The sequence below is a fragment of the Sapajus apella genome, unplaced genomic scaffold, assembly GCF_009761245.1.
Source record: "Sapajus apella isolate SASKATOON/1434 unplaced genomic scaffold, GSC_monkey_1.0 scaffold6, whole genome shotgun sequence".
In the NCBI taxonomy this organism is placed as follows: domain Eukaryota; kingdom Metazoa; phylum Chordata; class Mammalia; order Primates; family Cebidae; genus Sapajus; species Sapajus apella.
Genome location: NW_022436946.1, coordinates 43309832 through 43336475, shown reverse-complemented (window position 1 = coordinate 43336475; position 26644 = coordinate 43309832). Strand labels below are relative to the sequence as shown.

Here is a 26644-nt window from a genome sequence, read left to right as displayed (position 1 = left end):
AAAAGCAAAGTTATGTAGGTCAAACCAGAACCTATAACTGTCCTCAGGCTCTTTGTCACTTTTTGTTTAAGGAAAACTGCCCAAGTGCCTTGACACATTAAAGATCAAGCAGGAGGCTCTGCCTTAAGAGAGTCCCCATCTGGCAGCCAGGTTTTGTAAAGCAAATTTTAAGAATTCTCTACCTTCCCACTTTCTATCTAATTATAGAACTTTTAAAAACCATTCTTTCTTTCTTTCTGTGTCTCTCTCTTTCACATACACACACACACAGGCACATACCACAAACACACTCTTTCTCCCTCTCTCTCTGAATCCTCCTGTATTATAATATTACTACACTAGATATGGATTAGTCTGATAATTTTTCCCTAAAACTGAATGATAAATTCAAAAAGGAAAACCTTTCCTCTGTACAGCTGCATTACATTCTGACAATAACAATCCCTAAATTAAGTATAATACACTTTCCCTATAGGAGTTTAAAGTAGTTACAGTAAAGAATCTCTTGTATAAATATATATGCCACAACTTGACCCAAATAAATGCTATGAGGTATAAATCTCAAAACAGTTTCAGAACTCTTTTGGAAATGTCTTCACAGTCTGTGATATATTTTATTCCACTAAATTGCACAAGTAGGATATTTTGCTAGGCTGTGAGAATGCCTTATGGCATGTTACTGTGGAGCTCATGGTAAAATAAAAAGAACATAAATAATTAAAATAAAATTTGGCAAATGATAAATGATTTAATAAATTAGAAATTCAAATGTTCAGCACTTTTCTAGACCCTGGACACAAAGCATGAATCTAACAATAATCCCACCTTCACGAAAAATATGGACTACTTGAAAATTATACCTGCAACACTAAATAAATATGCTTAATTCTTCCAGTATATTGAGATTTTTATTTTCAATTAGACAATTTGATTTCCTCTTTGAACACATGGTTATGTGATAGCTCTATAATAGATTCTAAAACAATTATAGAAGTAACTATTAGTAAAGATTGTGGAATACTAAAAATGGCTACAAAGAAAGTTATGACAAAACTTCTGAGTTTGAATGGAAGACCTACTAGATTAGACTCTATGCCTGTGAAATTATGCTTCTAATTCTTGTTCTTAAATGCTTTTCTCATGTTAGTATGTAACTTAACTTCCTGGAATGCCATTCATTCAAAAAATATTTAATATTTGCTAAATGCCAATATTTATGCCAGCCCTTTTAAAGTACAGAAACATGGAGCTTCTTTACTGCATACAAATATGCTGTAAGAAAGACTTAAGAGCCTATTGCCTACTTTGTGGTACAACACTGAAAACTCACCATCTAAAACACACAGACAGTAAATTCTTGTGATTTGCAGTGGTTCTGTTCTATAAGGTTACCACAAACACTGAAATACTTGCTTCTAGTGAGAATACAAAGTTATGTTTCCGTGAACCCTTGGTCACATGTTCATGAACTGATCAATATATAACCTTGTTTTATATGTGTTTCTGTTTAAAAAGAGTACTTCAGTGCTACATCTGGAGTCTGTTCTAAAAAGCAAAATCACTAACAAAAAGCACAAAAATGTAAAAACATGGCACTACATACACTGCGAACAGAAGGTCTGTTTACAGCATGACAGCTGAGACAAGAACGTACAGCCTTGCTTTGATCAACCTCAGCTGGGAAATGAGCATCAGGTCAATCAATTTTTCACCACTCTGACCCTAAAAGTGCTCCAAGTACTGACTTTGGGGTTACACATAAATTTTAGCAAGTATGTGAATCTGCCAATATGAAATCTACAAACAATGAGTACCAACTGCATATGAGTCAAATATTTCAGTGCAGTATCTGATTTGATTGCCACTAAAAGACACAGTTCGGAAAACCCCTAAAAAATATTGTTCAGTTACTATGCAGACAGAGTTCTGGACTAGTGTTTCAAGTAAGATGTCTGAGGCTTTAATAAATGAATGTTTTTTAAAATGTCACTTCCTACCTGATATATTCTAAAGGGGATATAACGAAATCCATTTTCTTCTGCAGGATATTCCATGAGTTTCCGATTGATGGCCCAAAACTGGTCAAATCTGTCTGTAATGATATAAATTACTTGTTATTAAAAATGGACATTATAATGGGATACCTCACATGAAGAGATGAAAGTTTTAAATATCCTTCTAGAAGTTTCTTAAAGGACATCATTTATATATTTTCTTATTTTTATTAAACATATCTTTCCGTAACTAAACATAAAGCAAATATAAAATTAGCTTTTTATCTACATTATTGCATCTTCTCCTCAGGTATCCACACAGCCAATTTTTTCTCGTAAGAAAAACCCTGAACATATAAGCATATGACTACTTGTGTTATCAAGGCGAAAAAACACACCAGGTAGGGGAAAGATGTCTTAACTCTCCTAGTACTACTTCTAACTGCTGAGGTACAGCTTCAAGTAGCCTAAATGTTAACCAGAAGTTGTGTAAAGAAATAAAGTCAAAATATTGAACACAGTACATGAAATAACAAAGATAATTTTTTAAAAAGCTTTGAAAGAAATAGGGAGCTAGCACTTAGGAACTGCCAACTGCAGCTTAATCTCAGACAAATTAAGCTCATTTTCAAAAACTTTTCAGGTTCAAAATTTTTAAATAAACAACTTGAGATAATTTGCATACCATAAAATTCACCCCTTTTAAAGTACACAACTTAGTCGTTTTCAGTATATTCAGAGTTCAGAACATTTTCAGCAACCCAAAAAGAAACCTGTAACTACTAATAGTCACTTCTATTCCTGCCTTGCCCCAGCCCCTTGAAAAATCACTCACTACTTTCTACAGTTTGCCTATTACAGATATTTCATATAAATCAAATAACGGGTGGTTCTTTTGCATCTGGGTTTGTTTTTCACATGCATAACATTTTCGAGGTCCGTTCATGTTGTATGTAGTATGTATCAGAACTTCATTTGTTTTTACAGCTGAATAATACTCCATTATGTGGAGTTACCAGATTTTTGTTTCCCCCGCTGACTGACATTTGTTTCCACTTTTTATCTATTATAAATAATGCTACTATGAATATTTGTAAACAAATTTTTGTGTTGACATATGTTTTCAGTTCTCTTGGGTATGTACCTAGGAGAACTGCTGAGTCATTAGGTAACTCTGTTTAACTGACATATGGTAACTATGTTTTGAGGAACTGCCATACTTTCCAAAGTGATTGTACTACTTTATGTTTCCACCAGCAATATATTAGCATTCCAATTGGTCCACATCCTTGCCAATGCTTGTTACTATTGGTCTTTTTAATTACAATCATTCTAGCAGGCATCAAGTAGTATCTCATTGCGGTTTTGATTTGCATTTCCTTAATGACTAATTATGCTGAGCATTTTCTCATCTGCTCACTGGCCATTTGTACATCTCTGGAGAAATGCCCATCAAATCATTTCCCTTTTAAACCTGTTGTCTTTTTCTTGTTGAGTTATAAGAGTTCTTTATATATTCTGGACACAAGCCCCTTATTTAATATGTGATTCACATATTTTCTCCCATCTGTACATTGTTTTTTAAGCAACTCCTTTTTTTAACTCACTCAGAATCCCATCTTATAATAAAATATTTTATACTCTGAAATTTGTATCAAAATCATATCTCTGCAAAGTAGGGAAATATATCCAGAACTGCAGTTCAGCTTGGTATTTCTCTGCACTAGACCTGTTTCAATCCAATCTACTGGCAATCTATTGATTCTGCTTAAACCGTCTTTATATGTTAAAAAAAATTAGTTATTTCTTCTTATACCTCTGTCCCAAAAGACTGTGACAGGCTTTAGGCCTTCCTTACTCTAACCTTCAACTCCAATCTGAGGGAGGACTCATAGTATATTAGAAATGGTGTGAGAGAAAATTTTGAATCTAGTAAGTCCAGCACAATATCCCAATAACTAAGACCCAGATTGTATATGTTTAATTAACAACCAAGACCAGAATCTTGGTCTTCTGATTCAAAGTCCTCTACTGTCTCAACAGTTGCTGCCACAAAACTTTATCTTAACGTGAAGAATACTATTTTGACATAGTCCTCTCATATATGAAACAATTATTCTTTCAAAGCTTAAAAAAGTATCTTTCTACCATCAAGTATCAATCAAGAATGTGACAGCTAAATACAATGATTCTTCATGCATACTTAAAATTTTACTACCTGCCTTGTCATTAAATCTCAAGCACCTAGCAGGGTGCATGCATAGCATATCCTCTTGAATCAAAGAATGAATAGAACACTATGAACACAATTTCTCATAAAAATAAACTGGAAAAAGAAACATGGTTGTGCCAGGTATCAACTGCATGACTCTCATCTCCAATTCACCATTCAATACATGCATTGCCATATGGACACAAATCCTTTAAGTCTCTCTACTGCGACAACCATCTTAAGATTTCTCAGCAGAAAATGCTAAAAGGAGTCGTAGGACAAAGGGTTCTGCAGTTTTCATTTTGCTGTGGATTAGTGGCATGTGGATGAATACATTGGGGGAATGCTGCCCCAAGCCAATGTCCAGATACACAAGTCTCTCAGCAAGGTTGCAGCCTGAGCCTGGCCCAGGAATAACCAGCCCTCTCAAGACAGAATCTAGCACTCCAAATGCTTTCTGCCTCATAGGCACACTAAAGGGCCCTTTCCCTTATCAGCATCTCAATTTGCTTGCTCTGGAGGCCTGCATGGGCTACCCATCTGCGGTTTCCCACACAGCTGCTACTCCTTCTGCACACCCCTGCCACGTGTTGACCACAGCAACATGTCTGGACTACAGACCAACTCTCTGGTCTGGCCAAAAGAGAGAATTTTTCTACTAACTAAATGAGCTGAATATACCTCCTCCAATGAAGTCTGAACCCCAAGCCTTGTAAGTGGGGCCCCTTATAAGTTTGGTCTTCCTCCTTCAGCCCTAGAGTAAGATATATAGTTTTCTTATATCTTATATTCATTTTTATCAGAGTTTAATAATTCTTTATATAAAACTTATGCTGTTTAACCCACTGATGAGACACAAATACAACTACGTTTAAAACAAAAAAAGACACAACAAAAAAATCTGTATTGATATTAGTTTTTAATCTTCTTATAATTCTTAAAAAGGTATTTTCTCAGCAATAAAAACATTCTAATCAAAAATAAACTTTTATAGCTCAAAGTTATTAACAAGAAAGATACAAATATAAGAAAATAAAAGAAGTTCAGTGCTTCCCTAGAGTAAGACAGGGAAGGAAAGAAAGAGAGAGAGAGGAAGACAGAGAGGAAGGAAGGAAGGAAGGAAAGAAGGAAAGAAAGAAAGAAAGAAGGAGGGAGGAGGGGAGGGAGGGGAGGGGGGAGGGAGGAAGGAAGGAAGGAGGGAAGGAAGGAAGGAATGAATGAATCAGTGTTGAGACTGAAGGAATAACCAAGTGTCTTTCACATTGGATTTTTTTTTTTTGAGGCAGAGTCTTGCTCTGTCACCCAGGCTAGAGTGCAGTGGCAAGATCTCTGCTCACTGCAACCTCCACCTCCCAGATTCAGGTGATTCTACAGCGTCAGCCTCCCGAGTAGCTAGGATTACAGGCATGCATCACCATGCCTGGCTAATTTTTTTATTTTTAGTAGAGACAGGATTTCACTATGTTGGCCAGGTTGGTCCTGAACTCCTGACCTCAAGTGATCCACCCGCCTTGGCCTCCCAAAGGGCTGGGATTACAGGCGTGAGCCACGATGCAGAGTCAAACAAAACAAAGACTAGGAGAAAATTAAAACTAGCAGTCACTTAGCTTATTCACAGTGGGAGAAAGGAAGATAATGTATACACTTCTTGCCAGAGCTACAAGCAATGTTACTGAAGTTAGCTTCTTATTATAACTCTTAACACTTAAGAAGGCTATCAAATCAAAAGCATAAAACCAAAGGACTCTTCTACAGAAATACTCAGTTTTTTAAAAAAGATTAAAAATACCATTCCTCAAAATCCTGATGGTCATCCATTTTTCCTCTCTCTCTCTCTCTCTGCTGAATTAAGCTTTTATATTGGTCTTGCAAATTTTTTAAATACCTGGAAAAAATGCTTTTTTTAAAAAAATTTCAGATCTCTCTAAAAAGTGTAAGATATCAAGTTAATTTGTATTCTTTGTTCCTCACGTGGAAAAACAGCAGGCAAAAATAGTAACTTAAAAGGATTTAATCTATTCTTCCACTTAAGCTTTACAGGAGGTAAAAACTCCAGGCAAACTAATTCTTATGCCACAAATAACATGTCTAATATCTCCCACAGGAGACATGGAGGACATGTAAGGAGACTGTAGGGATTGCTACTCAGGCTCAATTCAGCTTGCTGGAACCCTCATGCAGGAAACGGGTGAAATGGTCTCCATGTGCATATACTATTTACCTCCTGGTCTTTAACATCTATGACGCCAAAGGAGAACAGAGTTGTGGCACTCCAAATAAATGTTATATTGTACAACACTTAGAAGACAGACTCTAAGCTTGTCTTTGAAAGGAAATGCAATTGGCTGAATATCACTATGGAAGGGAACCCATTCTTCACAAAATTTTCCATTGGTTAACAGTATTATTCAAATGAGTACTACAAGTGACGATGTAATATATGTAGTGTTTTAATCAGAGGCTTTCAAAATATGTGACAGAAAACACATTCAAATATAGACCTATATGAATTAATTTCTTCATATGTAATAGGTTAAACATCTCTGTAAGACAAAATAGGAAAAACATAAAAATGAACAAGTAGTTAACTACTGGCAGGCTGCCAAAAGCAGGTGTTCAGTAAGTGACCTGTATCTTCAAATTCATCTGCCTTCTGAGCTAGGTCAAATTAAGAGAATCAGCCCCTGAAAATTCATCATGAACACAGAAGTAGGTGGGCCCAGTGGGCTGGCCTCTGCATCAGGGCTGAGCAGTGCCAGTCATGGAGGAGGTTTATCTTTCATCCTGTCCATAAACACATATCTTGGCAGAAGGATTGTACCCAGGGAAATGTGTGGTCTGAGAGAATCACAAAAGCAATAAAACCCAAATTCCTGGACAATTTTGACCCAGACAGTCACTGTCTTGAGAACTGACTGAGAGAAGACATCTATTCCTTTGCCCTATAAAGTGCTAGTCTTAGGAAATTGGCATCAAGAACAGTAATCAATATATTTTTAGAGTGTAATTACTTCCCTCTGTGTTTACCACTATCACTTTCAACTCTCTAAGCCAACAAAATAGCCTCCTACTTAGTCACTGTCCTATGTTTATCCCTTCTGCACAGCATCCAGAACGCTCTTTTAAAGCATAAATCATCATTAATGAGTAAATTTTCAAATACTTTTCTAGTGGAACATAAAACATAATGCTTCATGATGCACTTTAATGATATGGTTATTTTAAGTTACATACTAAAATCATTTTAAGAAAATATGCAACCCACTGCATCTCCTTACTGCCTGCAACCGGGCAGACTGCTCCCTGCCCAAACTCTGCATGCAGGCAACAATAAATAATGTCAGTAATAAATACCTCTTCCCCTAGAAGCAGCTCCTACTTGGCCCACTCCACCCACTTAGAATGCTATTGCTGCTGCATTCTTCTGAGATCTCACTGTCTGCCTTACCAACTTACTAAGTTACTACCTACCTCACTAAGCTTTAAGTCATGCTATTTTTCTTTTCTGTCCTAGTAAATATGAAACTTGATCCCGTTTCACAGTTTTAGCAGCCTAGCATCCCCACTCTCCTAAATCTTTACATAACTGCTTCCTTCTCATCATTCAAGTCTCAATAGAGTATTACTCTCTCAGAAAGATTTCCTTCATAATCCTAGCTAAGACAGCCCCACTCTCCAATCATTCCCTAAACCATCACTCTATTTTATTCTAAATATTTATCGTTATTTCAAACCACGCAATTTACATGTTTAATTATGTACTGTGGCTCTCCCTCAAATAAAATGTATGTTTCATGAGGGCAAAGACTTTATCTTCAGTCCTAGAAGGTTCTATGTACTTCAGCCCTGGAAAGTTAATGTACTGTGAGTATGCACATAGTACATACTCAACAAATGTTTGTTAATGAACGACTAAGCAATGGGGACAATAAAAATAAGGAATAGCAAACATAGTGAGAGACAGTGGAAAAAGTAGACAGTCTGGACCACAATGCCTGGGTTTCCCAGCTTTGTCATTTATTTAATAGCTGTGTGAGTTTGAGCAAGACACTTCCTGTTCCTGACAGGAATTAAGTGCTACATAAGTGTTTCCTATTATCATTATCTTTTAGGCTGCCTCAGATTCAACAACAGAAGACACTGAGCTTCTAGGTTCTACCATGTAACAAGTGTCAGGACTGGTATGGAAAAGTAGCCCTGCCAAAACCCCATCTTTACAGGATTGCTGGACTGTTCATTCTGGCTCACAGCCAGGGAGTCTGCATCACTGACATCAAATTCTATGTGAATGTTGCCTGTTGGAGTTATGCAGTTGAACAGCCTTTGCTACCCATAGTTGGGAGAATAAAAGCCCGAACACAGTACAGCTGCAACGTTTACAACCAAATGTCCTCTATGTCCCTTTTGCTTCCTCCCGCTTTTTCAACCACCATATAAGATTCTATCTTCTCACCCTGTGGGCACAATTTAGTTGCCATTTACCTCCCATCAATTTCACTTGCATTCATCTCCAGCCATATCATGTAACAATGGTGGGAATAAAAATGGCAGTCCAAGAACATCTAGGCCAACATCTGAGGAGTCCTCCAGTTGTGACAAGCAAGTCTGATTTCCAACCCTACCCCTTAAGACCTAGATAACCATTCCTTTCCAACCCCTTCCTCTCCGAACATGTCTTGATATAGTAGGGAGGAGGACATAAGCATGATGGGGGAAGGGGTTCTGGATAATCTGAAAAGATGAGAGGCTCACAAGTGTTACACCTTATTACAGTGAAGCCAGTAAAAACTAGCTACCTCATGAAAACTTTGTAAATGGTTTAAAACTACTGCTGGAAATTTAAAGAAAATTAATCTTGCTAAGTACTGAAAAAAGCAGACTGTAAATTCTAATTTCAACATCACCAGTCAATAAACCATGACTGCAAGTTACAACATCTTTAAATGTATTCCAAGAGTCAATCTCAGTAACTGCCTTTATTTTTAAGTAGACAGGATTCAATGATCATATTCTAACCAATTAAGAAGAATTTATTTCAAATGTATTTTTAAGCTGGGTAATAAAGATTCAAAATTCAAAAATTTCATAGTGTAAAAAATGAATTATTCTGTTGTTCTATGTGCTTACATTAAAATTTCTAAAAATAATAATGATCAACTATATTCTCATTTTCCCTTAATCCAAAAGACAATCTTTAAAGCAGCTTGTAAAAAGGGATTTGCAGAGCTACAGCACAGTGGTAGGCCAGGACAAATTATCTAAATGTATTCCTGTTAAAATCATCTACAGATTTATAACCAATAACCTGTTGCTTTATTACTTTTAGAAACTACCGTATATTTAAAAAAATGTTATTTCTCTTGGCTGAAATTAGTTTATTACTTTCCTAGATGCAGAGGGCCAGAAACAAATTTAATATGCAATTCAGTTCATTTTTACTTCACTCACCAAGCCAAAGTCATAAGATAAAAACAAAAATATTTTAATTTTTGAAAGACTGACAGAGAAAAAGACACCCCCACTATGTTCACTGTAACCTTTCCAACATTTATTATGTAGGTAATTAATACAAATCCTGTATGCTTCTGGAAAGAAAAGGTAAAGTAGAAACCACTATTAATGATTATCCACTGACAAATAACAAAAGCTTTCAAAACAAAGGGGCCACCAATGGTCATGGAGATGTAAAATGTAATGCAACATTTCTTAACTTTTGCTGCTCACCAGGATCATCTGAAGAGCTTTTAAAAAACACTAATGTGCAGGACCCACTCCAGACCAATTACCTGATTCCCTGGCATCTGTACTTTTGAAAGCTCCCCAGATGATCCTAATATATAGCCAGAGTTAACAACATCCAGATGTAACAAAAAATGGAGTCGTGCTTCATTTAACGATGGGAATAGATTGTGAGAGAAATGCATCAGGCAATTTCATCATGCGAACATCATAGAATGTACTCAGAAAACCAATGAGAACACACAGGCACAGGGAGGGGAACATCACACACTGAGACCTGGAGGGTGGGGGGGACTAGGGAGTGATAGCATTAGGAGAAATACCTAATGTAGATGACAGGGCAATGGATGCAGCAAACCACTGCCATGGCATGTGCATACCTACGAAACAAACCTGCACAATCTGCACATGGGGAGGGGAGGGGAGGGGATGGGAGGGGAGACAAACCAAATCTAGAGAGTACAGCCTACTACACAACTAGGCTATATGGTATAACCTATTGCTCCTAGGCTATAAACCTGCATGGTATGTGCAAATCAGGTATGTACAAACCGGTACTGAATACTGTAGGCAACCGTAACACAATGTTAAGTATTTGTGTATCTAAACATAGAAAAGGTACAGTAAAAATACCAAATAAAAGACTTTTAAAAGGTAACCCTGTATAAGGCAGGTACCATGGATGGAGCTTGCAGGACTGGCTCTGGGTGAGTGAATGTGAACGCCTAGGACATTACTATACTGTAGACTTTGTAAACACTGTACTCTTAAGTTACATTGAATTTATTTAAAATTTTACCTTAGCTTACTACAGCCTTTTCACTTTATAAAGGTTTTCAACTTCTGAGTGTTTTGTAATATTTAGCTTAAAACAAACATGTAGAGTTTCACAAAAACACATTTTTTTTCTTTATATCCTTATTCTATGAAACATTTTTTATTTAAAAAATTTTTATTTTTTTAACTTCTTAAGACTTTTTGTTAAAAACTAAGACATGAATACACACATTAGCCTAGGCCTACAAAGGGTGAGGATCATCAAAATCACTGTCTTCCACCTCTACATCTTGTCCCACTGAAAGTCTTCAGGGGCAATAACACGAGTGGAGCTGTCATCTCCTTTGATAACAATGCCTTCTGGAATACCTCCTGAAGGACCTTCCTGTTTTACAGCTAACTTTTTCTAATAAGTAGAAAGTGAACACTCTAAGATAATAAAAAGTACAGTAAATAAACCAGTAACATAGTTGTTTATATCACTATCAACTAATGTACATAATTATATGTGCTAGACTTTTATCCAACTAATAGCATAATACATTTGTTTATAAAAGTATCAGCACAAACATAGGAGTAATGCATTGTGCTATGATGTTACGAGGGCTACCAGGTTACTAAGCTATAGGAATGTTTCAGTTCCATTATAATCTTAAGTGACCACTATCATACATGCAGTCCACTGTTGACTGAAACATTGTAATGCAGAGCATGACTGTACATTTACTGTAGAATCGGGGATCTAGGTTCAAATTCTGGTTCCACCTCTTGGTAGTTCTGTTAGCTCATTTCCTCATTTGCAAAGGTGGTAATGTTTATCTAATTCTTGTGAGGAATCACTAAGATTATGCATGTAGAAGTGTCTAGGCCTGGGATATCACAGGAATTTAGTAAACCTAATAAGCACCTCCATTCTATTTCAAATCTATCTAATCTGTACATGGTAGCTATGAAAAACACCTCTATAAAGAAGTTCCCAATTTGCGAACAGTTCACATTATGAATCTGCAGTTTAATTAAAACAGAAGACAGAAAAAACAGCATGCTCAAACAAATTTTTATTTTGTAGGATCTGTGTAGAGTGACATCTATCAAACCCCTTGCTCCTATTATGTGCTTAACTGAATACCAGCAGCTGTAGAGAATTAAAAAACAAAAAACAAAACAAAACAAGTATACAACAGATTCTTCCTTTCACTTAATATGTAGCGGAGGAAGCTAAACAGACACACAAAGTTATCACAGTTCTAATAAGTCTGACGAATCTTTTATTTAGTACTAGTAAATGCTTGATGGCTCAAGTCCTTCCCACCCACCTCCACTCTCCATCTCCTCCAATGGCAGAGGTGGCCAAGTAGTAGATACTATACTTAGGTAAAAAGCGTATCAGAAGTTTAGGAGGCCCAGGCGGGAGGAATGCTTGAGCCCAGGAGTTTGAGACCAGCCTGGGCAACATAGGGAGATCCCATCTCCACCAGAAAAAAAAAAAATTAGCCACGCATTGGTGGTACATGCCAGTAGTCCCAGCTACTTGAAAGACGGAGGTGGTAAGATTGATTGCTTGAGCACAGGAAGTCAAGGCTGCAGGAAGCCATGACCTTACTACTGCACCTCAGCCTGGGTGACGGAGTAAGGAGGCCCTGGAATAAAAAAAAAAATTAGGCTAGGCGAAAGTGCTATTAAAAACAAACAATACTAGAGTGAGAAATAGGGAAAAGCTACTGGTTCTCATTACAGCAGGACCAGTGATCACTTTTATCAATAAATTATAAACCTGCAAAGAATTTAGCAATTTAAAATACCCTAGGATTTTATATTGTTTAATTTTCACACAACTTACTGATATAGCTCTCCTCATTGTAGAGAGGAGGAAACTGTGACTCAAAGCAGCTATACGACATGCCCAAGGTCATCAGGCTAATAGCTGCTAGTGGGTGCTACCATGCCACAGAAAATTTTTAGTTACATTTCTATAAATAAAACAACTTGTTTGCTAACACTCCATGTTCAGTCAATTCAGGATAACCTATGATTAACAAAGATCTGGGAAACAATTAATGAATGGCATGTTCATATTATCAAAAATTCTAGGGTTCTATGCATCAAAAATTATGGTAGCATCTGGTAAAGTAATTAAAAAAACTAATTTCTTCTCGTATTTAGAGATGACAAACAGCACAGCTAGCAGTAGCTGCTCCTACAGAAATAAATATTACTTGTTTCAACATGTTCATTAAGGCATAATTCTTCAATAAGTACATGCAGAAAGGCACTGTGATAATAAATTGAAAATATTACTCAGTTAGGAACTATTCTTTAAAAGAAGCCAAGGACGATAATGAGTGAAACTGAAAAACCCCATCTTAATTCAACTTTTAGCTACCAGAACTGTTCAAGAAGTATTTTCCTCAAAACTGCTGTAACAACTAATTCACTGCAAAACAATGTTGGTTTAAAACCATATACATTTGTTGAAAAATATACTCCATGCAGAATTTTGCAAATTATATTTATTACCTATAATGAGTTTATTATGGACTACATATTATCGTTTTAAATGTATCTCATAACTTTAAGGGATATGTGATATACACAGTGTATCCTGTAAGGCCCAATAATTCAATCAGGATTTCCAGGAATCTTAACAGTAAAAATAAGAATAAAGCTATTAGAATTTAAAATGATCCTCCCAGTGTTTCTCAAATTTTTCATTTATAACTCAAATATCTGAATTGCATTACTGTATTGAGTGCCAACACTTGAAAATAAATGATGCTAAAAATACTGAGGAGAATGAGCTGTATTATAATTGTAAAGACTTTTCCCCTTTCAACAAGTCCATGAAGTTGTCTTCCTTCTCACTTCCTGTATTTCCCTTCATTATCTTGTCTCTCCTGCTCCTTTCTTACATTCTAGGTGGACAACTATTAATACTTTTTATCTTTCAAAAAATATGAAGAGTTTTTTGTGTCTCTAACTCCTTCAGCTCTGCTCTGATCTTAGTTATTTCTCGTCTTCCGCTAGTTTTTGAATTTGTTTGATCTTGCTCCTCTAGTTCTTTTAATCATGCCATCAGGGTGTTTATTTTAGATCTTTCCTCATTTCTCTTGCGGGCATTTAGTGCTATGAATTGCCCTCTAGACACTGCTTTAAATGTGTCCTGGAGATTCTGGTACACAGTGTCTTCATTCTCATTGGTTCTGAAAAACATCTTTATTTCTGCCTTCATTTCATTTATCCAGTAGACATTCAGGAACAAGTTGTTCAGTTTCCATGTAGTTCAACAGTTTTGAGTGAGTTTCTTAATCCTGAGTTCTAATATGATTGCACCTGTGGTCTGAGAGACTGTTATGATTTCCATTCTTTTGCATTTGCTAAGGAGTGTTTTACTTCCAATTATGTTGGAATTTCAGGTCAATATTTGTTTTTCAAGCAAAACAGCATGGTACTGGTACCAAAACAAATATACAGACCAATGGAACAGAATAGAGACCTCAGAAATAACACCACACATCTACTACCATCTGATCTTTGACAAACCTGACAGAAACAAACAACAGGGAAAGGATTCCCTATTTAATAAATGGTGCTGGGAAAACTGGCTAGCCATAGGCAGAAAACAAGAACTGGACCCCTTCTTTACATCTTATATAGAAATTAACTCCAGATGGATTAAAAACTTAACTGTCAAATCCTAAACCATAAAAACCCTAGAAGAAAACCTAGGCAGTACTATTCAGGACATAGGCATGGGCAAAGACTTCAAGACTAAAACACCAAAAGCGATGACAACAAAAGCCAAAATTGACAAATGGGATCTAATCAAACTGAAGAGCTTCTGCACAGCAAAAGAAACTATCATCAGAATGAACAGGAAACCTACAGAATGGGAGAAAATTCTTGCAATCTACCCATCAGACAAAGGTCTAATATCCAGAATCTATAAGAAACTTAAACAAACTTAAAAGAAAAAAACAAACAACCCCTTCAAAAAGTGGGCAAAGTACATAAACAGACACTTCTCAAAAGAAGACACTTATGCAGCCAACAAACATATGAAAAAAAGCTCATCATCACTGATCATTAGAGAAATGCAAATCGAAACCACAATGAGATACTATCTCATGCAAAGTTAGAATGGTGATTATTAAAGTCAGGAAACAACAGATGCTGGCGAGGCTGTGGAGAAACAGGAACACTTTTACACTGTTGGCGGAAGTGTAAATTAGCTCAACCATTGTTGATTCCTCAAGGATCTAGTGCCAGAAATACCATTTGACCCAGCAATCCCATTACTAGGTATATACCCAAAGGATTATAAATCATTCTTCTGTAAAGACAAATGTGCACGTATGTTTACTGCAGCACTATTTACAATAGCAGACTTGCAACCAATGCAAATGCCCATCAATGATAGACTGGATATTTAAAAAAAGTGGCACATATATACCATGGAATACTATGCAGCCATAAAAACGAATGAGTTCGTATCTTTTGCGGGGACATGGCTGAAGCTAGAAAGCCATTATCCTCAGCAAACTAACACAGGAACAGAAAACCAAACACCACATGTTCTCCATGTTCTCACTCACTAATGGGAGTTGAACAATGAGAACACATGGACACAGAGAGGGGAAGATCACACACTGGGGCCTATTGGTGGGTGGGGAGAAAGTGGAGGGAGAGCATTAGGACAAATATCTAATGCATACAAGGCTTAAAACCTAGATGATGGGTTGATAGATGCAGCAAACCACCGTGGCACATGTATATCTGTGTAACAAACCTGTACCTTCTTTCTGCACATGTATCCCAGAACTTAAAGTAAAATAAAATAAAAAAATAAAATAAAATTTTCCATTCCCTTAAAGAGAATCATAAAGTTCTTAAAAGGTTTCAAAACAGGCCTGGTGCCATGGCTCACGCCTATAATCCCACCACTTTGGGAGGCTGAGATGGCAGGATCACTTGACTCCAGTAGTTCAAGACCAGGTTGGCAACAGGGTGAGACTTCTTTTAAAAAAAAAAAAAAAGAGCCCAGCGCAGTGGCCACACCTGTAATCTCAGCACTTTGGGAGGCCAAGGCAGGTGGATCACGAGGTCAGGAGATCGAAATCATCCGGGCCGACATGGTGAAACCCCAAGTCAAGTAAAAATACAAAAATTTGCTGGGCATGGTGGCGCACACCTGTAGTCCCAGCTACTTGGGAAGATGAGGCAGGAGAATGGCTTGAACCTGGGAAGGAGAGGTTGCAGTGAGCTGAGATTGCACCACTGCACTCCAGTCTGGCAACAAAGCAGATTCCGTATATAAAAAAAAGCTTGAAAACAAAAAATTCACTTAAAAAAATAAGTTTAATTTTAAATACCAGTGTGTATGTATATATGTGGGTGGGTATGGTATAATTTTTTTTAAGAGGAAAGAGGAGTTATGCTGTAAATTCAAATAGTAATGATACAAGTCATGACTCCAAGAGTGAGAATCATTGATGAGAGATGTCTGTCTGAATTTCCTATAAAGTGTATCAACAATCATATGGAAAAATTTCTTGGACCTTCCCAAACTTACATATTTAAAAAAATGACAGGATCTTGGAAGGCATACATTTTTAAAAATTCACTAAAGTAGACCAAATATAAAATAAAATATATAATAGTCATTTTACTCTAGATGATCTGAAATTTTATTTTAAAAGTACATAAAATTAAGCCTTTGCATTCTTGTAAAGTGTTACTAAAAATATTTTTGATTATTAATCAGAGTATAGACTGAAGTACTGACCTAGCCATACAGATTTATACATATATCAACTGGATTTCATATGCATTCTTTATCAATAATGAAGGATATATGACAATCCACCGTTATTAATGGACTCTTTCCAACAATATTAGTATAATCTGTAGTGTATTCTGAAATAACAGCCTAAATGTTTCACCAAGTTTTATTATTCATGGTACTCACTGCCAAATCTACCCAAAGCACTGTAAGAGGCTATAATCCAAATAATTATAAAATTAATTTGTTCATTTAAATAATGTAATTTTAGGAGCAATCTTTCTCCAGAAACTTAGCAAATTCTTTTTGCTGCTTTATATTAAAATGCAAATGCATGAACTCTAAAAATCCCACCATTATTTTTAATTACAGAAAGTAGAACACCAAGAGGTTGATTTAAAACACATAATAGACAGTAAAATGCTTGTTTGTTCTATAGTAAAACTTAATTGAATGCTCAAGCAGGTTACAAATTTGCTTTAAGCAACTTTCACACGAAGCTGTAGATTCTTAAATGCCACACACAGAGTTTCAGGTTGGAATTACTCACCTTCCTGCAAAACGTACTACAGGCAAATAATAATAATAACAAAAATGACTTAATTAGCTCAGCTGTATGTAACAAAAAAGCACACATAAATGACATAGCTCTATATCTCATTGGTTTGTATCACTGGGACACATTCACTGCCATATTCTTGAAGCTAAAATTCCCATACTACTTGGGAAAGTAAACACAGTATGTAATTAGAAGCTGTGGCACTGGATTCTAATCTATTATGCATTCTCCATCTGCTGTCCTACACGCACAATATTTAATTTTAGCAAAATCTAACTCAGTGTATCTCTACATGAATGCCTCACAGATATCTCAAACTTTTAGCCTCCAAAATGACCTCTCAAATAGGCTTTATTTCCCATCTCATTGTCTATCTAATATTTCATATCTCAGTATAAAGCACCACTCTCCATGCAGTTGCCCAAATCAGAACCCAGGAATAATTATTTCCTTGTTTTCAACCCATTTTCTACATGCACAGCCTAACAACAGGCTCTGCCAATCTACCTCTAAAATAAGCCCCAAATTTATTGACTTTTTTCCATCTCTACCACCATCACCATAAATATCACTATATTCTTATACCTAGGCTCCTACTAGAGCCACTTCCTATTCTTAATTCCTATTCCATTCTACACTGAACAGCTCTTATATCATATTCTACATCTCATCACTCCCCTGCTAAAAAGTCCTCCAATGTCTTAAAATCCAAATTATTTTCCAAATCATTTTCATTTGCCTACAAGGCCTTACATCATTTGGTTCTTTCTCATCTCTCCAAACTCATCTTGGGCCACATTTCCTCCTCGGTCACTACGCCTAAGGCATGCTTATCTTCTTTTGACTTCTCAAAACATACCCATTGTGGACTCAATGTTTACATCCCCCTATAATTCATGATGAAATCCTAATCTCCAACATGATGGATTAGGTGGTGGGGCCTTTGGGAGCTGATTGGTCATAAGGGCAGAGTCCTCATAAATGGAATCAGTGTCCTTATAAAAGAGACCAGAGAGAAAGCTCTTGCTCTATTTTACTCTGTGAGGACACAAAGAGAAAACTGCTATGAATTAGGAAGCAGGCCCTCATCAGACCCTGAAATTGCAGGCACCTTCATCTTGGACTCTCTAGACACTAGACTGTGAAAAGTAATCAGAGGTCTTCCCTAATCACCTTAATATAAATAGGTTCAATTCTAATTGGTCAATATTCTCAGCACCTCACTGCTTTCAAAATAGCATAAAACAAAGCCTTGTGCACTGGCAGTATCATAGCCAACGAGGTTTAGCCAAGGCACAATAATTGCTAACTGCAAACAGCATAAAACCAACTGCCAAAAAAATGCTTTGTGTTCTACAAGGCTTACGAAAAGAACCAGATATAGACAAGTGCCATTTTTGCTACAAAGAATGCTTAAAAAAAAAAAAAGTGGGCAATAGAAAAGGGTATCCTTGAAGAAAAACCTATGTTTATTATACTTTTAAAAGCTACACATAGGATTAGTTCTCCAGAAGTGTCTAGAATATTTCCACCTAGGTGTCTTTGTTCTTGCTGTTCCTTCTGCCTAGGAAGATTTTAATCCCAGATAAATATGCATGATCTCTTAAACTGCTTTGGGTCTTCATTTAATGTCATCCAATCAGTGAGGACTTTCCTGACCATGGTATTTAAAATAACAATGTCCTTTCCCAACACAGTCCTTTCTCATATTCCTTTGTTTTTTCTTGCATGGCACTCATCATCATAGGACCTATAACACATATCACCATCTCTGATATGACCACTAGTATAGACTCCTACTTGGTCCTTTTCAAATCCTATTTGCTTCTTTCTAATTCATTAGCCACACTGCAGCCAAAGGGGCATCTTAAAAAGGGAAATCTGAATCTGTTATAGGACTGCTTAAAATGTTTCACTGGTTTCCTACCATCCCACTCTCTACTCTTCCTGCCAGGGATTAAAGTTCAGTATTGTTAAAATGGCCTGTAAAGCCCTGAACAGACAGGGTCTCTAACTTCCAGTTTTACCTCCTTACCACTCTCAATCTTGATCAACATGTTCTAGTCAGGATGGCCTTTCAGCTTTCAGAACTTTGTAAGCTCTCTGCTTCTAAGCCTAGCCCAGATCATTCCCTCTGCCTGGAACACTTTCATCACAACCACACCACTCTAGCCCTTCCTTCTTCCTCTACAACTCCAGTTATAAATGTAGCAATTACATAAAAGCTACATTAAACATGTCTGGCTCCCCTGCTACCCTACACATTCAGAGGGAAGGGATTGTGCCTGTCATATTTACCCAGTGTCCCCTGTGCTTAGCACAGGGGCTGGCACATAGTCAGTTTTTTTATTGGCTAGCTAATCCACACTACTATGGTCTGGGCATGACTCTCCTATAATGAAGACAGAATTTGCAACCCTAAAGATCGAACACAATGACTGTTGTTTCCAAGACTTGATTAAATATTAGAGTACAAAATCTGTGAGAAATATTTGTGGCAATGGAAGAAAAAAACAAAAATTTCCAAAAACTCACAGACAAGGAATGAAAAATAACAGATGAAACAAGACTGGCCATATACTGGTAACAGATGAGACTGACTGACCAATATAGATTCACTGTACTTTTTTCTTTGCTATCATTTACACAATGTAGTCTCAGTGTTCCAAAGACTGGTAAAAATCTGAATTTTGCTAAAGACTTTAAAAAAGGAAGCTTATCCAATATCAACCTTTCAATGAGAAAAAAAGTTCAAGAAGAATACTTATGCCTCCTATTGACAGTTCTACTTAAGAATCTACTTTTATACTACCTACAATTAGAACAGAACCTGACATTGCAACAAAAATCATATAAATTGAAGCCTCAACATAGATACACGGATAGTAATAGCTGCATTAAGTCTAAAAAACTCTTGTTTCTGTTTTAGTAGTTTTTCTGTGTTACCACAGTTATTTCTGGAAAGTTATCTATTTCCTTCTACCTACCTAAGTCCTGCTTAAAAAGAAGATGAAGAATGGAGGGGGATGGGAGAACAATAAAAATTATTCATACAGGAAGTCCTTTCGGAATCAACTGATAACTTATCTATCATCAGAATTAAGGTATATGTGATTATTGGTTTACAATCCTTCAATGAGAGTCTTACGAGGTATTAACACCTTCATATTTGTAATAAAACCTCAGCTTTTCAGACATCACCTAGGGGAAAGGAAGGGAACTGGGGAAGGGGTAGAAAAGGAAAAACAGTCCAGCTTAGAGAGAAAGTGACCTGCCATGGTCATATAACTGGTAAGAGACACAGCAATAAATAAATAGACCAGGTCTGGTGTTCCATCTCAGAACAATAGATTCTTAGTCCGATACTTATTCTACTATAAGTAGAAACAGTAAAAACAAGACTGTGCAATTACAACCCACCTGTCTCTATCATACAGACCTCCAAAAGCTGGAGTCACTACATTTAACTTTTATGTTACCTACCAAACAAAAGTATTTTCCAAATGTTGTGACATGTTATAAAATTACCATTAGCTAATCACTGTCTCCTCTTAGAAACCAGTTTTAGGTTAAAATGGCATATCAAACAATGTCTCTAAAATATTAATTAGTTGAAAAAGCCTAACCACATTTTAGAAACAGTATACACTTTTAACATAGTAGCAGTCAAACCTTGCCCTTATTTGCAAGTCTATCTAATGCCATCCCTCCTCGACTTTTTAGTTAGAACATATACTCAGAAAAGTAAGGCTGAAAACTAAGTCATGTTAAAAATATTTTTTACAGATTTTATAGAAATCTATAAAAAAATTGCTAGCTAATAAGAAAAATGGCTTGACATTAAATAGATAATGGCCTGCACTTGTAGTAACAACTGTCTTATAAATAAAAATGCTACTTTCTTTTCTTTCTTGTGGTCATTAACTTTGTTTCACAGAGAGGCTAAATATTTTTATAAAATGAAAACTAGTAAAAAAAAAAAAAAAACACTGAAAGGTACAGTATGTCTTAAATGAGTTTTCTTGGTTTCATAAGCTTTTCTTATTTCTCTTTCACAGAGTCCTGAGAAATTAAAATTAGCATTTGAAAGTATTCAAAAGTTGTTTAAATTGTTGTTTAGCTGTTATGATCTACAGGTGCAGTTCTAAATGAAATAAACGTGCCATCTGTTATGTCTGAATATTGAGAAATTTACAGTTGCACTAACAGAAAGGTCTAATATCTCTGACTTCACAAATTATTAAAAACTTCTTTTGGAGGCAAAAACTCTACATAAAATCCAATTCCATAAATAAATTCAAACACGACACTTCCTTTTGTTTATATTAATAGTAAACTACTTATGAAAAATTGTTAATATTTTTCCTGGTAGTATTAGAAAGGAATAAAGAAGTCATGCAGTTAATATTTAGTTTCTTTACTCTCTGCCAAAGACCATACGAGGTGTCAGGGATGAAAAAATATAAGATATGCTCCAACCAGCCTAATTGATATGCCAGCAAAATACATAAACCATATAACTACAGTAGAATGTGATAAAATACAAGAGAAAAAAAGGCATAAATGGACACGGAGTCATGACAGCATGAAAGCATTAACAATTCTGCCTCCACTTTCCTATAAAGCTCTGTGAAGACAGGAGCCATGTTTGTCCCATCAGTGCTGGATGACCACTAGCTCCTAACATAATGTCAGGTATACATTAGATGTTCAATAAATGTCTGCTGACTAAAACAGTAAAAGAAGGAAAGCTTCTTATAGAAAGTGACAACTGAGATGAGCATTAAAACATCAGTAGGAGTTAAAGAGGAAAAAAGTATTCTTGATAGAAGAAACAGAATAGAAAACATCCGCCTTTTACCCATTTATGTTAATTAGCATTCAGCATTTTACTCTAAAATGTATTTACTACAAGCAACATTTACCTAGCCAAAGATTTCCGAAATGAATATTATCATTCTGAATAAACAGACAATAAAGTACCAAGAACTCCAGTATCCACAGCATACTTCTCATTAGACTTTGCTGTGAAGACCTCTCACAAGACTACTTAAAGTCTTATGAGAGGTATGTTACCTCAATCATAGCAGTGTAAGCTTAATCATAACCATCACAAATAAAACCAAACATAATAGCTATAAAAATAATTTATAACCAAAAATAAAATGGAATAAAGAAAATTTTAACCAAACATGATTTTAAGTTGGACTTAAACTTCACTTTAAAATTAATTTAATAAAATTTAATAAAGAAATGTTTACAACAGTCACATACTCAAGAAACAACATGAGCCAAGGCAGAAATAAAGTAATTTTATGCCTTAAAAAAATGTAAAAAAATGCAGTTATTAGATTAAATCTGCTACAATATGTTATACCCAGTTCTGAATGTGTAACATTTTGAGTCAGACTTCAGGTCAAAGATAAACATTAGCTGTAGCTTGGTCAACCAGCCTTTTATTAGGTGACAAGCATTTTCTTAAAAGGCCTGATAATAGGTATGTTAGGCTTGTGAGCCACATAGTCTCCTCTTAATTATTTAACTCTGCTACTGAAAGCAGCCACCAACAATACATAAATGAATGAGTGTGGCTGAGTTCCAGTAAATCTTTACTTACAAAAACAGGTGGCTGGCCCATGACCATATTTGTCAACCCTGTCCTGCAATCTAAAAGTGACTTCTCACTAACTCTTTTCATCAAGTCAGCTTTACTCCCTTTCAAACACTTTCACATAAACTGTATTAGTGTTTCATTAAAGCCTCCACATATATCAATGAGGCAAACATAACAGATATTCTCTTGTTTTATAGATTAAGAAACTGAAGCTAAAAGGGGCTGATTTGACCTAAAGACTTCTAAGACCTGAGACTAAAAACCAGGCCTCTGTTCCTTTTCTAACGCTTAACCGAATCTTCCAATGCCCCAAATGAAACATTTAAATCATTTGTAAAATCCTCTGCTGAACCCCTGAGTTCTTTTTAGCAGACTCAGCCATTCACAATAGACTAAGAATACCTGCTCATCTGTCTAATTAAATTATTAACTTCAATTCTGAAGTTAATTCAAATCCTTCTCTCTTTACATGATCCCAATCTTCCTCCATTTAGGCTATCTTGCTATTTACAAGTCTCCTAAAATATTATTTAATCTTCAAATCACCAGCAAGAAAAAAGGCAGTACATCTCCTTAAGGAGGTATAAATTATTTTAATCATTTAATAAGAATTTGTGAACTCAGTAATCAAAATATGGTAAGAGGCCTAAGTGCTTAACTTTGCAAAGCTTATAATCTAGTTGAGAAATACCAGATGCATAAATATGAAACTAAGGAGTGACTCCATGTAACCTAGGTCAAATCCAAAAAATTTAAAACAAAGAAGAAATGAAAAGATGTAATTTACAGAACACATTGTCATAAAATACATGCCTTACTTGCTCTTGACACCACAGAAATGCCCTAAATGTTGTATAATGAAAGTTTAACAAATACTAAATACCTACAGACACCCATTTGATGTAGTAATAGTATAGTCCAAAAGTTAAAACTAGATCATCTTTTTTTTTTTCAGACAGAGTCTCACTTTGTCACCCAGGCTGAGTGCAGTGGCATGATCTTGGCTCAGTGTAACCTCCACAATTCTTCTGCCTCAGCCTCCCGAGTAGCTGGGAGTACAGGCGTGCACCACCATGTCAGGCTAATTTTTTGTCAGTAAAGACAGGGTTTCACCATGTTGGCCAGGCTGGTCTTGAACTCCTGACCTTATGATCCACCCACCTTGGCCTCTCAAAGTGCTGGGATTACAGGCGTGAGCCACCACACCCAGTCCACATTTTTTAAAAATTATGGGAGCTGAAGGTTTTCTTCTGTTTTATTCTAGTCATTGCCATGAAAGAATGTATACTGGACTAACTCCCCAGCCAAAAACATTGTTGAAGACAGCTGAATTACAGGACATGCCCTCACTTTGCATGGCAGTATGGGACTGGAGAAGTAATCATGCAAGTTGAAACTAAGCAAAGTGATCTTAATAACTAATGGGTACAATTATGATTGTTCTACAATCTTTAAAAAAATGTCAAAACATTAAACTCTTACTGTTGGTTATAAATGTACACTAGAGGCTGAGCATGGTGGCTCATGCCTGTAATCCCAGCACTTTGGGAGGCCAAAGCGGGAGGATCATTTGAGGCCAGGCGTTCAAGACCAGCCTGGCCAACATGGCTAAACCCTGTCTCTACTAAAAATACAAAATTAGCTGGGCATGTTAGCACACGCTTATAACCCCAGCTACTCAGAAGGCTGAGATATGAAAATTGCTTGAACATTAGAGGCGGAGGTTGCAGTGAGCTGAGATTGCGCCACTGCACTCCAGGCTGGGTGACAGAGTGAAACTTCATCTCAAAACAAAACAAAACAAAATAAAACACCACAATAAATCTACACTTGAAAATAAAAAGTTGTTTAAAATGCTAATATTTATTTAGTACATTATAATTTAACACATTAGAAACACTGAGAACTAAAGTGTTTTATTTTTAAATTTTATTTAATTATCATTTTTTTAAAAACAGGGTCTCACTGTGTCACCCAGGGTGGAATGTGGTGGCATGATCACGGCTTACTGTAACCTTGAACTCCTGGGCTCAAGTGATCCTTCTGCCTTAGCCTGACTAGGAATGCAGGCACATGCCACCACGCCTGGCTAAGTTTTAAATTTTTTGTAGAGATGGGGTCTTGTCATGTTGCCCCAGCTGGTCTCCAACTCCTAGCCTCAAGTGATCCTCCCAGTTGGGCCTCCTAAAGAGTGCTGGAATTATAGGCCTGAGCCACCACACCCAGCCAAAAGCGTTTTCTTTGTAAAAACCTAAGAACTATAGTTTGAAGAGAGCTTGCTTTATCAACATATAACTTATGGGCAAGCATCTTTCCTATGCCTTGGTGAACTGAAGTCATTCTTTCTACATTTTAATCAACTCCTAGCATGTTATTATTTGTATTTCAATATCATAAAATGTCTGAGAGTTACTTTAATATGAAGTTTTTATAGCAACACTTCCTTTGGGACATCTTCGTCCTTTTGTCACAACTACGTTCCTTATTTATGTCAATACGTTCGCCTTTACTGCATTTAAGTTCCTCAATAAGAAGTTCCCTTGGTTGCATATCTAGTCTCTTGAAGGTTGCATATCAGCCATGTCAACACTTCCAAAGTCAGCTATTGCTTCTATAACTCTTTCTATTCAAATTTCATTCCCAACATTATCAGCTTGTTTCTTTGTTGCATTTTCATCTCTCTTAGCCAATTCCCTTTTTCAATTACCCATTTTTATAAAATGTTACATGGGCTTATTGCTGGAGACAAGAAGGCAACACAACTACATGCTTTGCCATCTGTGGGTAAAATGAATAACAGAAAGGAGAGGCCAATCACTGACAGACATGCAAAGCAGTGGCATAATTTATCACTGATCATAAGCTCATCTGTTGTTATGTAATGATTCCTGGACTAAACTAGCAATGACGTTTGCATTTAATGTAATTATGTACAGTTAATATATCATGGTAATTGAAATTTGAACCATACACTTGGGGACCTGGTGTTATGTAACTAAACTATGGTAACTGAAATTCATGCATACTGGAACCATGGAAAGGGAGGACTATCTGTACATAAAACAACTGTTTAAAGACACTAGAGGGTGATCAATGCAGGCAAGATCACAGAGTTATATTCTCCGAAACGTGAAGAATACAGAGATGAGCACCACATTCCACTTAGCTTTTTCCTTGAGAGTATTTTCTAAACCACAGCAAGGAAAAAGGGAATTGAAGCACAAAGCAAGTCTACTGTCCTGAGAAAGCAGAGGTTGGAGTTCAATCCCCACACAAGTGGAGGTATCTTCGTATACACCCAGGATTTTCCATTTTGTCCACAGAAAGGTCATGCCTGAGGAATAAGAACCACATTCTTAGAGTAACGGCACTTCGTTCAGAAGCTAATCACGAGTTTAAACGACATATGCCATATGTTAGGGGCTAAGCAATCAGTATAATGCTAGGGAATCCAGGAACAGAGGGACACTGAAAGCAGGATGTAAGGAATGACTAAAGTAGTTTCTGTGCAAATCTGGGCATGGAGGCTAAAATTTAAACTTGTACTACCAATTCTAAAATGTATCAATTACTCACAGGGTTATGGCTGTATCATATTTTATAAAGTGGTATTCCAAAATTAAACAGTATTATTATATTTACCATTTTGTAATCCCATCCAAAGCTGTTTGTGATCTTTTTTCTGCATTTCATTGATTACTTGACTTTTATGTTTTAAAGCATCAGCTTCTTTCATACATGACATAAAATGAGCTTCAATTGCATCCTTGGATGGACAGTGCAGAAGGTCTTTTTCTGGAAAACTCTATCAAAGGAAAAAAATATACATATAAAACAGGTAGACACATTACAAAATTAACCTCTTAAAAGAGCACTATATCCCCTAGTTTTTCAATTTTCTAGTAAACCATCTCTTAGCACTACAATAACTCAAAATATTTTTAAGTTTAACTTAAAAATCTTTAGCTAT

At 36.2% G+C, this 26644-nt stretch overlaps 1 protein-coding gene across 8 annotated transcripts in view; it reads right to left on the bottom strand.

Moving 5' to 3' along the window:
- The window catches only part of ATG5 (autophagy related 5), a 179585-nt gene that overhangs the window by 106586 nt on the left and 46355 nt on the right, over window positions 1-26644 (bottom strand). For 5 of the 8 annotated variants that reach the window (XM_032275141.1, XM_032275142.1, XM_032275137.1 and 2 more), the window contains 2 exons: window positions 26317-26479; window positions 1998-2092 (listed from right to left, as the gene is read on the bottom strand). In XM_032275141.1, the coding sequence (XP_032131032.1) occupies window positions 1998-2092; window positions 26317-26479 (258 nt within the window). The remainder of the gene's footprint in view (window positions 1-1997; window positions 2093-26316; window positions 26480-26644) is intronic. The other 3 variants (XR_004267922.1, XM_032275143.1, XR_004267923.1) reach the window with 2 other exon arrangements.